Consider the following 16945-nt stretch of genomic DNA (forward strand, 5'->3'; position numbering starts at 1 on the left):
ACAATGTACAGAATGTTCAGACAGTATCCTCACATTTTAGAAGAGGAATGAGATTCAGATGGCATTTCCAATCTGGGAGATGAAGTGTTTTAGCTGACATCGCTTTTAAATGACACTACTTTTACTTGTCTCCTTCCCATTGCATCTAACTTCATTCAGACATCTCTAACATCTCAAGAGTATTACTGAAGCAGACCCAGCAGGCAGGCTGGTCGTCTTGCCTCTAATCTTTTTTTCCACTATCTCATTTGCCAGAGTGATAGTTTTTAAATGTGATTTTTTTTTCAATCTGTACTCCTTCTAAAAATTCTCCATGGGCTATTGTTTTCTATCAGAATAAAATTAAAAGATACTTAGACATTTGACACCTTCCAGGATCTGACCATGTCTAACCCGCCTGCTTTATCCTTACTACTCTCTCACTCTTCTCTGCTCTGAAATTGAACTTCCAGCATTTTTTGGACTTTCATTCTTGCTCACGTCTCTACAACTTTATACAGGTTGTTTCTTGTTTGGGTTTCTTATCTTCTAGATAACTTGTTCTTACATTTCTGGTCTCAACCCAAAGGTCCTTTTATAGGAAGCCTTCTGCAATCATTTCCAGCAGATTTCCCTTCACTGTAACACTTACCACAATGCGTTATCATTGTTTCATCATCTGTCTTCCCTACTATGCGAAATTGTCCTTGTCAGGATGGTATCATATTGACTATTGTGTCCAACAACCATTTATTGACACTGACACAGAATAGATACTCCGCTGATAATACTTGAAATAAAATTTTAATTTGCCAGCATTGTCATCTTTTAGGATGCCTGCCTATCTTGCAAACTTTAAGATTGCATTACTATTAATATAAAATTCAGATATCAAATGGGCTTTGAGTTCTATGTCTTCAACACTGTAAGAAAGCTTAGATTCTATGATGATGTGTTGACAAATGTAAGAAATGCAAATCAACTGACTTAAAGAAAATGCAAAAGGAAGAAAGGACTTTGACACCTTCAATGGAGTAGAGAGACCAGCTATGATCGTATTCTTTCTTTTCTTTCCCCTTTCTCAGTTATGTCTTCTCCTTCTTTTATATCAGTTATGCTTCTTTTCAAAGGGAATTCCACTGTCAGACAAGCCCAGGTTACAAGATTTACGAAAGTTCACCTGTGGCTCTGTTGTGTGTGTGAGGGCAGGAAAGACAGAGGGGGCAAGAGAAGTTCTCAGTGTGGAGACTTGAGGGTAACATTTGCCCAGCTAACTGACCTTCTTTGATGTTCAAAAATTCATATTAAATTATCTTACCCTTCACTGACTTTGGCTGAAGAGTTTGTCCTTAGATTAACTGTCTTTGACCTTTTATACAGTATCTCATAATTTGTGTGCTTTTTTGTGTGTTTCTGAAGATTCAGAGAGGGCCAGGTGTGGTGGCTCACACTTGTAATCCCGGCACTTTGGGAAGCCGAGGCAGGTGGATCACCCGAGGTCAGGAGTTCAAGACCAGCCTGACCAACATGGAGAAACCCCATCTCTACTAAAAAATATATTAAAAATTAGCCAGGCATGGTGGCACATGCCGGTAATCTCAGCTACTTGGGAGGCTGAGGCAGGAGAATCACTTGAACCCAGGAGGCAGAGGTTGCAGTAAGCCAAGATCACGCCATTGCACTCCAGCCTGGGCAACAAGAGTGAAACTCCATCTCAAAAAATAAAAATAAAAAATAAATAAATAAAGCTTCAGAGGAAGAGCTTATGAATTTTTCAGAGATTAATCATTTTTAATATTTTAAATGACATACCTATATATGCAGTAAAATTCTTCTCAAACTGTTTGGATACTGTCAAAGAGTGCCTGAAGCTTAACTTTTCTTGGTCAATAATAGTCTTTAGTACAAACAACCATTGATTATAACCCTATAAAGGTAAAAGAAGACCTTGAGTTGGTATTTTTTCACTGAATTACCTCCGGCACTCAGGAAAAGACATTATGTTCACCTTTTGTAGGTCCTGCACAAAAACATTTTAGTCAGTCTTGACAATAACACTTTTCTCAGAATGTTGACTCACACAATTACTGCGTATGATGACCTACGCTACAAATTATTTAAAGTGAGTCTTCAAATGTAAAAATGCATCTTGTTTTCAATGGAAGCACCATAACCTTTTATAAAATGTGGATGTGTAAGTACCAGTGGTCTAAGGTAACATCCATGAATAGGTTTATGATTACAAACGATGTGACAAATCAAAACAGTAAGTAGTAATTTTTTTTCAATGATTTCAGGCTGTAAGAGTGGAGGTGGAAGAAGTGTGGGAAGTTTTATAACAGCAATATCTAACTCCACTGTTCATAAACATAACCCCACATCCCACACCCCATCCAACTCAACCACTCAGCCTCCTACATAACACCCATAGTTCATGTTATGTCATCTCCTTCCTGGTTGCCAGGACAACATAGTTTACACCTGTGAGATCTGAGTTGGGTGAACACTGAGGTAAAGTTGTTTTCTCTAAGTCATGCTCGTGAGTCAAGTTGCCAGCTTTGATGCTAACCCAGAGAATTTCCATAATAGTTTCTGCCAGGCCCCCTTCACCTCTTTATTCCTTAGGCTGTAAATCATGGGGTTCAGCATTGGTGTCAAAATGGCATAAAAGAGAGAGAACAACTTCTCCTGAAGGACAGAGAGACTGGAGTGGGGCTGGATGTAAGTGAAAATGGCCAGGCCATAGCACAGGGCAACCACCGTGAGGTGAGAGGCACATGTGTGGAAGGCTTTCTTTCTTCCCTCTGTAGACTGGATCTTTACAATGGTGGAGATGATCCAGATGTAGGACAAAAGAACCAGGCAGAAGGGTGTCATCAGAAAAACAATGCTAGACACCATGATGGCGGCCTCATTGGAAGAAGTGTCCACACAAGCCAGCCTGATCACAGCTAGGAGTTCACAGGATATATGATCAATAAACTTGTTAGTGCACATGGGCAGCTGAAAGGTGATAGCAGTCTGCACAAGAGAGTTGATGGAGCCACTGACCCAGGATGTGATGGCCAACCTAGCACACAGTGCTCCATGCATGATGGCCGAGTATCGCAGGGGGTCACACACAGCCACATAGCGGTCATAGGCCATCACTGCCAGGAGAACAAACTCAATCCCACCTAAGGCCAAGGAGAAAAATAACTGGGCTGCACAGCTCGGGAATGGGATGGATTTATGTTCTGCAAGAAAATGTGCCAGCAGCTGAGGGACGACGCTTGTGGCATAGGAGACATCGACAAGGGAGAGGTTGGTAAGAAAGAAATACATGGGAGTGTGGAGTCGGTTGTCCAGTCTGATCAGAAGGACAATGAGACAGTTCCCCAGCATGGTCACCATGTACATGACCAAGAACAGGACAAAGAGGGAGACCTGAGCGTCCCAGTCACTGGACAGGCCGAGGAGAATAAAGTCACTCACCCAAGTCTGGTTATCTGTTCCCATTAAAATATTCAAGGATTATTAATCTGTGAAGGGAGTCAGAAAAAAAAACAGAAGCTGTTGAATAACCGTAAGAATAACTTGTTTGAATGCATTCTGTACATGCCAGCCAGCCCTAGGCAGGTACTTCAGGTCATTTATTGGCCAAAATGACAGTCTTGACCCAACATGCATTACATTTACTTTACATCAGAGAGACAAACTGTGGCCTTTACAAGACACAATTTGATGTCAGGGAAGCCAGTTAAATCCTAGAAATGATGTATTGCAACATTAGGAGTTCTACATCTTTACGAACTTACTTCAGATTCCAGGGCAACGAGAGGATTGCAAATGACAACCAGCAGGTAAAATGATAAGCAATGAAGAAGAACATGGTTGGAAAGTTAACAAATTGCCTTAAGTATGTCAAATAGACTCATCTTGATGGAATGTGTAAATGTACTACAAAAGTAAATAATGCATTGCAACATTAGGAATTCTGAGTCTTTACCAACTTACTTCAGATTCCAGGGAAAGGACAGAATTTCAAATGACAACCCCAGCAGGTCAAATGATAAGCAATAAAGAAGAATATGGTTGGAAAGTTAAAGAATTACCTTAAACATGTCAACTAGACTCATTTTGATGAAACGTGTAAATCTACTACAAAAGGAAAGATTTGGAAGAAGCAAGGCCTGGAGGAAAAATCTGGAACTGGAAACCCATGTTTAAACCTGATTTTATTGGGCAGATTCATGATGTTGGTTTATTGATAAACATTATATATGCAAGAGGACATTATTACATAACTCACAAGTACATTTAGCATCAAATGTAGATAACATATGAGGAAAGTACTTTTTGAACTGTTACTGGTAGTACAACTGTAGAATCGTGTGTTTTAGTAGTAACCTGATGTCTGTGTCGGGATAGGTAAGCCAACAAACATGATTTTCCCTGCATCCTCTCCACAAATTCATATACAAATAAAATTGGAGACCATCTGTAACATACCTGAGAGTATACGAATGGCTTAGATGCTTTGAGGATCCTGCGGCCGACTGGTCTTTTGGGTAGCCTTTGACCGCTTTGTGGGATAGGATTGTAATTGCACCTTGGTCTCTTTTTTTTTTTTTTTTGCTTTTTTCAACTTGCTGCTGTTGCTATGGCCATGAAAGAAAATAAATATGGATATGAATGCTTAGACTTTTTAGATATGAGGGAGGAAGAGAAAGCAGATGTCTAAGGACCCTTCTTCATTGTCCAAGACAGAGAGGAAGATATGAATTCACTTGAATGTACACTGGAATGGAGATTCCCTTCTCCTTACTTTTGCTCAGCAAGTGCTTTGTCAGTAAAACTAATGTTATAGCATCAATTTTGAACATTAAACAAAAACAAGCTACATTGTAAAAAAAAAAAAAAAAAAAAAATTAGAACCAATTCCTTCTTATTCCATGTCTGCCTCTTCATGAGCTTTCCTTTTATTGCAGTGTCCACAGTAAGGGAAAGTAGGAAAGAAAGGAGGCAGGAGGCATTGAGGGCAGAAACAGGTCCGGACAGACTAGGGTCTCTTACCTACAAGGGAAAGACTGTCAATGCTTCAACTCTCTTACGTGATAAAGGATTAAGCAAAACATGTAGTTCCAGAAATGCTCATCCCTTTCATAGTTGACATTCACATCCATTTTTTTTTAGACTCTCCCTAATGTCCTCCTCAAGACCTTCCTTCTCCTCCAACATTTCCTCCTTTACTGCTCTGTCCTGATGGTCCCAGCAGCACCCCTCAGCAGCACCTCTCAGTGCTTTTCTAAAATAATAGTGAGCCTGAGAATACATTTGATTGCCTCAAAGAGACATTCAAATTTAAATTCTAAAAGCTCAAAAACATTTCACTAAAAGAAAACCTGTCAACTATTATTGACTAGATTCCAGATTTGCATCTGAATTAGGCATTTTTCCATTAACTTGGCAAACACCTATAAAGTGCCATCGTTGTTAGATGATGGATTTTTAGGGTGAATATTACCCTTAATTTTCACGTAGAGCTGACATATCAGTGAGGGAAAAGACACAGTGGTCTTCACTGTATTTGCTCCTCTGCCGCACTGGAGACCCTGCAAGCCCGTGACTCACTGTGCTCCTCTCAGCCACCCAGCATGTCTCTCCACTAAGTCCTTGTCACATTACAAATGACTGACAGTGTCTCATCTCAGAGAAAGTGTGAACTTCAGAATCTAACAGCTCCTGTGTTGGATCCACATGTGTTCTGTTTCCAGAGACTTGGAGCAAGATACTTAGCATTTCAGAGCCTCATATCCTTCATGTGTGAAAAGTGCCTAATATTGACCAGCTGAAGGGTCGTGGGTGAAATTAAAGGAGTTAAAGGACTAAGGTTCCTACAGGAGTGCTAGAACAGGCAGGTGTCCATTATTTACTGATGATCCTTAGTCTTGATTTCATGCTCTCTCATTGAGAATCTTCTTTATCCATTTACTCTCCCTCTCTACCATCCTCAGGTTTCTCTTGTTCCTGAGTAACTCCTTTGCCCTCATTATAGAAGAAAATATACAGGCATCTCAACTTAGGAAGCTTTACTGTGTATATAGCATTCTAAATCCCCCTTCGTTTCACATCTCTAATGATTGGAATCCATTGTCTGAATTTATTTCCTAATATTTATTCCTGAGCCTATAAATATTTCTGCCCTCACTAATCTATAGGATTTGAAAACTTAAAGGTTACTGATAACCTGCCATCATCAATTCCAGAGATTTTTTTTAATCGTATTTTCATTTTTTACTTAGCTTTTAATAATGTTACCTGTTTCTTCCTTCAAACTCTCAACTCTGTCATGGACTTCTGTCCTGATTTTCCTCCAATCGAATTTGCTTTCTTAACCTTCCTTGTTCCCCTGCCCTGCTCTGTGAGCATTTGCTAAAGTTCTGTGCTCAGAACTTGTACTCAACTTCTACAGTTTTTCTTGGAAGTCTTTTTATTTCTAGTTATAATAATTACTATCAACTCTATATGGCTCACCCTCAATTTTACATTTAGCTTCTGGATTTCCCTTCAAAGCTCCAAATGCATTCCAGAAAAGCTGAATGAATGTTTCTTAAATATCTCACCGATGCCTGTACTCCTCTATCCACAAATGAAATTCCATCCTGAGTTCTTTTTTACTATCAGCAGAATTAGATTTCTCCTAGTCTCTCAGTGAATCATCTTTTATTTTTCCCTCTTCTTCTGTGTGCCACAGAATACATTCTCTTCCTTTATTTTATTATCTATCTCCCCCATCTTCTCCTTACTCTCAGCCACACTTACCCTTTCCCTCTTTATTCCCATCTTCTAGCATGCCGGAGCTTCCTTGTAAATTTCCCTAATGTAACTTCCATTCACTCCAAAAATTCTACACACTACCTCCAAGTTAATTATATAAAATACAAATTTTTACGTCATTTTAAGCACAAAAAGATCTATAATGTCTAAGTGCTTAAAGATTTAAGTTTATCCTGGGCAGAATACTTTTTATCTAATCCATAATCTACTCTTCTTCTATGACTAACTTTTATTAACTATAGCATTTAGTATCATGCCCTGTGTTTTCCAACAAAGTCTTTTATTAAAATAAGCTGCTAATACTTAAATATCTTTCGCTGATATGTTAGCTAATTTTTATTAACCCATCAAGTTTGCTGTGTTTTTCCATGGCCATTGTGGGTTTCAAAATAATTAATACTCAAAAATATATCTTGTTTCTAATGTTTTTGGATTGATGTTAGATAAAGAAAATGTAAGTATCATCTGCACTTGGAAAACCAATTGAAAGAGGAACCATGTACGAGCCAGATGATTTTAACGCACCTTCAGTTAAAACCATATGCATATTATTCTGGGCTCACCTTTTGGCTAAATATAACTGGCTTTCTATTCTTATATCATGATGAACGGACCAGGTGCCAGGTAACATGCTTCATATCCAACCACTCCTATAGGAAGCCAAAACTTGATCCTTACTGCTCTAATTTGTGGAATCTGTACTTCCCCTACACAAGTGACATTCATTGAAGTCAATTAAGGAAAAAACGTAAGAATATTTCTTCAATTTGTCTGTGCGAACATAACTACCAAAACCTCTTAATACAAGCATGCAGCCAAGTTACAAAACCAGTGTTGGACAATGAACACAGCTAATAGTCCTATTTAGCTCTTCGTGGTGTACAAGTGTGACTTGTGTGCTCTTCACAGTACTTGCCCAACACCAACAACATTACCTTTTTGCCAGGCATCTAATGTTTCTTTAGTAAGCAATAAAATTATATTTTACATTCGTAGAGTTATATCATCTTTATACTCAATAAGCATCAAATCAATTTTTTTCTACATATGTTTTGAGCTTTCTTTTGACTGTTGAAAATAACCAATTCATGCTGCCTGCTCAGAACACAGTACTGAAGAATGGCATTCCCTGTGGTTCACCTCCATAAACAGGATCACAATGAAAAAAGGAATTCCTATTGCCTGTGTTTTATGAAATGGGGTGAATGTAGGATAATCACTGTGACCATAAGAAATAGAAAACAATGTGTGATATAGTAAGAGAGGTGCTATCGAAATATTCTGTGAATGATTATCTTTCTTAAAGCCCTGTCTCTAATGCCTGAAATGTATTACATTTATGTTGAACATTGTCCTTTTTCGCGAAATGTTCAAAAATGCAATAATGCTAAATGAAACTTTTATAATATAAAGTACCTAAACATTATCAACTGGTATAACAGCTTACACTGATCCTTTACAATACATCACATAACAGTAAAAACTGGAGTTTTAGATGTAAATAACCTGAAGATTACAGAAAAAAATCAGGGAAGAGGTATGAATAGCAAAGATAAAAATTTTCTAGTTAAAATATTACCTTTATTGGAATGGCTAAGTTGAGCTAATTAATATGTGCATCACATCACACACACATTATTTTTGTAACAAGAATTCTTAAAATATATACAATAAATATACACAATTTTTATTTGTCAAACATATAAAAGAAAACAAAATTACTTTTGTTGGACCCAGGTAAAAGATCCTCCATGTGCCTTCTCTGTTTATCCAGTAGTTATTAGTTACAGCAAATATCAGGACTAAAATGTTCTTCTATCTATGACAAAGGAAGACCAAAAAAATAAGTGTTTAGATTCCTCACACAGTTCATTTTACATAATAAAAAAACCCTGATTTAACAGTTAAATTTCAATCAGTCATGATCTTTCTTTAGTAAAGCAAATCTATTCATGGGCTATAGATGTTCCTGCCTTCCTTTCTCTGAATTTATATTCTAACTCCTCATCTATGAAACAAAAAGCTCCATGCCAGTCTCTGTAGCTCTCTACATGCAGGCCTGCCTTCCAGAAGATGTGGTCCCTGTTCTAAAGTTGCCTTTTCCTCTCCCCTTCTTCAAAGGAACACAGGGAAAGGCAAGATGTTAAGTGAAGTTAAACATGTTACTCATAGTAAATTCTTAGGCAGTGATGTATGTTAATATTTGTTGTAAACATCTGGTATTTTCAAATTATGGAATCATTCTACCAACTAGTCTGCTAGAATTTTCTTTAACCCTGAAGAGTTGATCTCTGAGATGGGGGTGCCATCCATGCTCAGCTCTGTACAACTCTGCAGAATGCTGAGACGAAAGGGTACAGCCCCAAGCAACGATGACTTCCCACCTAAAGTTCCCTTTCAGCCTTTTACCACATCCTCCCCCTATTGCTGCTCTAATGAAATGAGAAGATGTTGGAGGAACCATGAGCCATTGTTCATCAAGTAAAAGATGAGAAGCCAGACCCATAGTTAAAATCAATCGGGCATTGACAGAACTTATCACTGCGTTCGTGCCACGCAGACAGGATCATAAGTTGTGGGGTTCTGGAAATGTCTTCACGTGCTGCTGTTCACATTTTTGTTGTATTATTTTTAACTGCATTTAAATTCCATTGCTACTCTGCGGACCAAGACTGAAATATATTCAATTTATTCTTCCAAGGAATCAAATGTCCAGGGCTTGACACTTAGGCATAATTTCCTTTTGCAACATTGAGTTCCATGTTTTGCTGTCCCACTCCAGTCAGTGTATTATACATTTTAAAGTATCTAACATAATTTTCCACTTCTATTGACTGGCTGCCTTAAAACATTAACTTCTCCCTTTTCCCCCATATTAGGAAGAGGGAAGTGTTGACTTGGAAAGACTCAGGAGGTATGCACACTAGAAAAGTATTCCTCAATGTCTCATATTCCAAAAACATATTTTTGAATAATAATCCTTTCCACTATTTACATCAATTCAAAGAGTGCATGGTTAAACAAAACCTTCTAAGAGCTTTGTGAATTTAATCTGAAACATACTGAGGCTTAGGGGCATATTACCAATATTATCTCTTATTCATTATAGTGATAATTCCCTAAAGCTAAGGTCTAAAAAGCCAAAAACTTTCTCTCCAGAAAATGTGTGCACCATGATTCTAATACTCCACCGAATTTTAATCCCATTTGCCCTTCTTGTTGGAGTCCTCTACAATCTTAGCTGAGGCAAATAGAGCTCTGAATACTCTGTAGCGTATTCAATAGTGCACATGAAGGTTAAGTCCCATAATCTACATATGTTTTTCTTCCATGCTGCTCTAAATAAACCAGAGACATTTCTTTACAGACTTGGGCTGTGATTAGAAATGTTCATTTCATTCAGAGGAAGGTGCATCTGACCTTTGGTTGAACACTTGGTTGTATACACTGGATGCATCCATCATGGGCAGAAGTATTTCCATCATACTAACATTTGGGTACCCAGAACCCAAGTGCCACTGGGTGGGTGAGATCTCAAAGATGGTTTTAGATATCCTGAGAAGACAATTAGTCGTTCTTCTTTGAGACCTTGTTATCTATTTCCTGTCTTGATTTGGTTGACTTTTCCCATAATCTGAGTCCAATTACTGAGGCCCAGTGTCTCAAACATGGTGCAATCCTAAAATTCGCCTTTGCCAATATGTTTTATCATGGTTTCATTCTGTAAATGCTTATCTTCTTTATATCTCCTCTCTCCTATATCTAAGTCTAGGGTATTCTTTTGGAGCATAATTTCCTTAGTCTGGAGAGTCTCAACAGTGCATTCCCTACAACACACTCTAGATTAATGAAACCTGAGTCAGGAGACCTCAACGGTAGTCCCAGTTCATGTTCTGAGAGCTGTAGACTTCAATTAATTTATTTCATCATCTTACATTTAAAATTTCCCTCAGAGAAAGGAAAATTAAAATCAAAATACTCTAAGGGAAATAATTGAGAGAAAAGACATTAAAACAATTGACAATTTATCTGGAAATGTAATATACATATTTGGAAAAGTAATATATTCCTGCTACATGTTTGTTAATATCAATCAATGTCTAAGTAAAAGTTTTATAGCTATGAATTTCTCCTCTAAATTTCTTTCCCAGAAATAATGTAGAATTCATCCATGGTATCTCTATTTTAAAAGTAATAATCATCTTCTTCCCCAACCTCTGTTTTCACTCTCTCTTCTTCTCTACTAGTAATAAAGATTGAAATTGAGAAACCCATGAAATGAAAATGTAGTTAGTTCTCCAGCTTCTGGAAAACAAAATTATTTTATTACATTTGTTTTAATACTTAGAGTGAGAGGATTTCATCATTCATGGTTCTTATTTCTGATCCAAACTTCCTAAAAATTCGTGTAAGAACGACTTCTACCTCTCTATAAACTTCTGTTGACACTCTCTGCTGAAATTTCTATTAAGAGCTCTAAAATATTCATCAGAGCCTGAGAAAGTGGACTTACCTATTTCAGTAAACGTTTAAGTTGTTTGGTAAAGAATGCTCCCCTCCAACAAAATGATGGATGATGGAGTTTAAGGGTTCCAGACTCCTCGGACTCAGGGGCTCAGAAATCACCTGAGACTAGTTTAGATTGTGAGAAAAACTGCTGGGAGGAAATTCATAGATGACCTCAAATTGGCTGATCCACAGAACTACAGAAGGGCGGCAGTGGCTGACTTTGCACAGAAGGGCTTAGAGAGTCCCCTCAGGAGCTTCATGCATTAGAGTGACTAATTGTCACCACTCCCAATTCTCCAGAGCAGAGCCTCCATGCGGCCCTTCCTGTCCCTATGGAAAGCTGTGCTCTACCATCCCTCTCCCCTCAAAAACGCCACTGAAGCCCTAGATCACTCTAAAAAGTCACAGAAGCCAGCTTTGTGAGGTTTAAGATGTTCTCCTGTAGCTTGAACCTGAGTTTTAGCCCTCAAAGCCCCTATTCCAGTTAGCAGTTATGAGTCTCCATCTATACCTGGTGAACCAAGTCAACTTTTATATCTGACACTAGGATGCCCTTACCTCTGTCTGTAGACAAGAGAATTGTGCTTCAGCCCCCAGAGTTTTGTGCAAAGAGTTTCTCTGACCATTGCAAGTATGGATAGAAAACTAAGTATATTTTCATGGTGTTAAGTTCCAATACTAATAACATCGCATTATTTTAAGATTTTAATTAAGAGCTAAGACTATAACTAAGACCTACACAAAGAAAGTCTTATGATCCACAGGGAGAAAAAAAAGAAAGCAAAAAGTTTATCCCAAATCCTTGATATAGTTTGAAGGTATGTCCTTGCCAATTCTCATGTTGAATTGTCATCCCTAGTTTTGGAGGTGAGGCCTTGTGTGAGGTGTTTGGATCATGAGGGTGGATCCCTCATCAATGGATTGAGCCATCCCCCTTGGTGTTAAGTGAGGTCTCTCTCTGAGTTCACACAAGATCTGGTCATTTAAAAGTGTGGAGGCGGGCCGGGCATGGTGACTCACGCCTGTAATCCCAGCACTTTGGGAGGCCGAGGCGGGCCGATCACGAGGTCAGGAGATCGAGACAATCCTGGCTAACACGGTGAAACCTGGTCTCTACTTAAAAAATACAAAAAAAATTAGCCGGGCGTGGTGGTGGGCGCCTGTAGTCCCAGCTACTGGGAAGCTGAGGCAGGAGAATGGTGTGAACCCAGGAGGTGGAGCTTGCAGTGAGCCGAGATTGCACCACTGCACTCCAGCCTGGGCAACAGAGCAAGACTCTGTCTCAAAAATAAATAAATAAATTAATTAATTAATTTAATTAAATTAAATTAAATAAAAATGTGGGGGCCGGGCGTGGTGGCTCACGCCTGTAATCCTATCACTTTGGGAGGCCAGGCTGAGGCGGGCAGATTGCCTGAGCTCAGGAGTTCGAGATCAGACTGGGCAACACGGTGAAACCCTGTCTCTGCTAAAATACAAAAGGAATTAGCTGGGTGTGGCAGCGTGCGCCTATAATCACAGCTGCTCGGGAGGCTGAGTCAGGAGAGTTGCTTGAACCCGGGAGGCGGAGGTTGCAGTGAACCAAGATCCCGCCACTGCACTCCAGCGTGGGCTACAGAGCCAGACTCCATCCCTCCAAAAAAAAAAAAAAAAAGTGGGGCACCTCCCCACCCCCAATCTCTCTCTCTTGCTCTTCCTTTTTCCATGGGATGTGCCTTCTCCCACTTTGCCTTCTGCCATGAGTAAAAGCTCCCTGAGGCTTCCCCGGAAGCTGGATAAATGCTGGTGCCAGGCTTGTACAGTCTGCAGAACCATGAGTCAATTAAACCTATTTTCTCTATAAATTACTCTGTCTCAGGTATTTCTTTGTAGCAATGCAAGAACAGCCTAATACAATCCTTAACACGGAATGGTTAACTTTCTACACCTTTTTAAAATTTTAATACCTAGGAAGAGGTTTGATGCAATTTTGAAAGAACAGAGTCATGTTACCATTCTGACATATTATTTATGCCTCAAGCACTCCCCGCCCTTTTTTCTTTTTACTGGGTTTGTTTATGAGTTCTATTTATTTATTTATTTATTTTGAGAGAGTCTCACTCTGTCGCCCAGGCTGGAGTACAGTGGTGTGATCACAGCTCACCATAGCCTAAATTCTCTCACCTCAGGCTCCCAAGTAGCTGGAACTACAGGCACCCACCACCAAATCCAGCCAATTTTTGTATTTTTCATAGAGACGGTGTTTTGCCGTGTTTCCCAGGCTTGTTTTGAACTCCTAAGCTCAGCAATCCACCTGCCTAGGCCTCCCAAAGTGCTGGAATTATAGGCGTGAACCACTGTGCCTGGTCTTCAAGCACCTTTTAAGTGAATCATTAATCCATTAATCATTCAGCTACCCAGTCAAATGCCTGGAAATTCCTCAGCACCACCATCTACCTGTCCACTCATTGTACAACTATCATCATCTCAAAACTCACTTATGCATTTGCTTAACTACTCCCCCATGCATTGACAAATTCTATCATCCACATGTCAACTCATCTATTTCCCTGATATCCCTTACTTAGTTGCTAAATTTTCCATACTTACCCAGTGTAACATCACTACTTCATTCCATCAGGTTATCATAGCTTCTGATATTGTAGCACTGGATGACTTTGACAGAGGTTCTGTGATATTCCAGGCAATAAGGAGAAAAAGTAGATACTCTTCTCATCCTTCTCCCCAGTTTCTAAACACCCACGTAGAATTGAAATAGTTGGTTGTATATTTTCTTTGAGTCATATTGGAAAAATTCTATGGCTGTAAGGATTTAGCTGAAAATTAGCACACATTCACCTACTTATACTTTATCTGTTAAAACAGACCTTAAAAATAATTGAGTTTCTTCTAGTCTAGATTCTATATAGAGTATAGAAAAGTAGAAAGAACATCGTTTCCATTCTAAATAGGAAAAGGCCAGATAATCTACAAAATCATAACTGTTTCCGAACTCATTAGAAAGCTTAAGTTGCAGGGAAACCTATAAGCATGAAAACGTAGGAAAGATAGATACCTCCAAAAAGGCATAGGAAATGAGCTCTGCCTTATCTAGGCCAAAGCATGGGAGAAAAGTGAGGCCAACATACAAACCAGGAAGAACTGCTTTGCTAAAATGCTAAAGGCTAAGTGAAGAGTACTATGAGTTTAGAGTGGGAGGAACCACAAATAGAAAAGGAGTTCATACTTACATTCAAGATTTTCTCCTCAGACTTTAAACAGTCTCTCTTTTTTTTTTTTTTTTTGAATTTCAGGCCGGGAGGTAGCAATATAACTAAGGACAGAAAATGTTTTGTTTTTCTTGTATATTTACGGTCACCTAATTTCACATTTTGTGAAATGGACAGTAACCTGTTTCCTAAAAGATTCCTGTGGGTGCTTTTTGAGCTGTGATAATAGCAAAATTGTCTTTCAGTAATAATGTCAAATTAATTCTTCTTTTTTTATTACACTTTAAGTTCTAGGGTACATGTGCACAACATGCAGGTTTGTTACACATGTATACATGTGCCATGTTGGTGTGCTGCACCCATCAACTCGTCAGCACCCATCAACTTGTCATTTTCATCAGGTATAACTCCCAATGCCATCCCTCTTCTCTCCCCCCTCCCCACAATAGGCCCCGGTGTGTGTTGTTCCCCTTCCCATGTCCAAGTGATCTCATTGTTCAGTTCCCACCTATGAGTGAGAACATGTGGTGTTTGGTTTTCTGTTCTTGTGATAGTTTGCTGAGAATGATGGTTTCCAGCTGCATCCATGTCCTGACAAAGGACACAAACTCATCATTTTTTTATGGCTGTATAGTATTCCGTGGTGTATATGTCCCACATTTTCTTAATCCAGTCTGTCACTGATGGACATTTGGGTTGATTCCAAGTCTTTGCTATTGTGAATAGTGCTGCAATAAACATACGTGTGCATGTGTCTTTATAGCAGCATGATTTATAATCCTTTGGGTATATACCCAGTAATGGGATGGCTGGGTCATATGGTACTTCTAGTTCTAGATCCTTGAGGAATCACCATACTGTTTTCCACAATGGTTGAACTAGTTTAGAGTCCCACCAACAGTGTAAAAGTGTTCCTATTTCTCCACATCCTCTCCAGCACCTGTTGTTTCCTGACTTTTTAATGATTGCTGTTCTAACTGGTGTGAGATGGTAACTCATTGTGGTTTTGATGTGCATTTCTCTGATGGCCAGTGATGATGAGCATTTTTTCATGTATCTGTTGGCTGTATGAATGGTAAACAGTCTTAACAAGAATGTTTGGAGGAGGATGGAAAATCAGAAAAAGCTTCCTTCATCATGCAGGTCTAGGGAAAGACAGTAACATCTACTATAGGAGGCAGAAAATAGCCTCCCTCTTACCAAGTCTGCCTCCCTTGGTGAACAAAACACGGAGCCACTGAGAAAGAGCATAAAATTCTGTTCTTTCCTAGAGAAAGATGAAGACTCACTGCTGAGGGAAGAAAACTGAAAAAAATTGCTAGCCTTGGAGTTTCTGTGGGGCAGAAAACCATTCCAGGTTCAGAGCATGAGCGGTCTCCTAAGGCTGAAGATGAGACAAAATCAGTGAGAAAGTCTTAACTCTATCGCACAAGGACAAAAGTCGTTTCTAAGATTCAGATAAAATGAGAAAAATGGAGAATAAACCCTCCCCTTCTGTCACCAGGCTAGTAAGAATCAAAGAACAAATAACAGAAGTTTATTATAGGAAGAGAGGCAGTGTGTGGAAGGACATACTCTCTGATATGTAGTCTCACAGGCAGAGCTTAAAACTGAGGTGGAACAGCAATATTGGAAAAATCCTCAATAATTGAATATCCCACCCTAGGTAAAATTTGTTACAAAAATTTAGATTTGTTGGTACACTCACTGAGGATAACCATGCAACAAAACTCAAACCCTGCTTAACCCATGACTGCATTGATGTCCACACCCCACATACACAGCAGTACAGAATAAACAGAAAAGACATGCCCACTGCAAAACATTATACTATTTATCTCAGAGTCTACTATCCTACCTACACACACAATGCTGCAGTTTCAACGAAAATGAAGATCTGAGAAATGGGGGGGATAAAACCACTTACTGGAAAGAGCAATGGACAGAAACAGAATCAGAGATATGACTTTTATAAAGTAACTATACACAGAGGTTTAAAATAACTCTCATTAATAAATTGAAGGATCTAGTGGAAAAGACAAGCACTCTGCATAAAGGCAGGAAGAATTTCAGCAAATAATTAAACACTATTCAAAAAAATCAAATGAAAATCCTATACATGAAGAACACAGTAACAGAAATGAAGAATGCTTATAAGAGACTCAACAGAGCTTAGAAACAACCAACGAGTCTAAAGATGCGTTAATAAAAATTGGCAAAACAGAAGCACAAAGAGAAAAAAAACAAAAATAGAAAGAGAAGAGAGCAGGTGAGGACTTCGTGACAACATCAGACAATCTAACATGCATGCAACTGAAAAGTCCCAGAAAAAGAATTTTGAAATATTTAAAGAGATAATGGCTAAGAAAAATAAGTACAGAAATTGAAGCGCAAAATTCAAGAAGCTCAAAAATTAAAACTAAAAACAA

At 38.8% G+C, this 16945-nt stretch overlaps 1 protein-coding gene across 1 annotated transcript; it reads right to left on the reverse strand.

Moving 5' to 3' along the window:
• Window positions 1-2385: 2385 nt before the first annotated feature.
• LOC110740380 (olfactory receptor 2F1) lies at window positions 2386-3810 on the reverse strand. Its single transcript, XM_031665057.1, has one exon. The coding sequence runs from the start codon at window positions 3475-3477 to the stop codon at window positions 2524-2526; it is 954 nt and encodes a 317-aa protein (XP_031520917.1). The 5' UTR covers window positions 3478-3810; the 3' UTR covers window positions 2386-2523.
• Between the last annotated feature and the right edge of the window lie 13135 nt (window positions 3811-16945).

Source organism: Papio anubis, chromosome 4 (assembly GCF_008728515.1).
Source record: "Papio anubis isolate 15944 chromosome 4, Panubis1.0, whole genome shotgun sequence".
Lineage (NCBI taxonomy): Eukaryota > Metazoa > Chordata > Mammalia > Primates > Cercopithecidae > Papio > Papio anubis.

Coding starts and splice junctions, on each gene's coding strand:
- LOC110740380 (XM_031665057.1), bottom strand. CDS start 3,477: ATGGGAACAGATAACCAGACTTGGGTGAGTGACTTTATTCTCCTCGGC.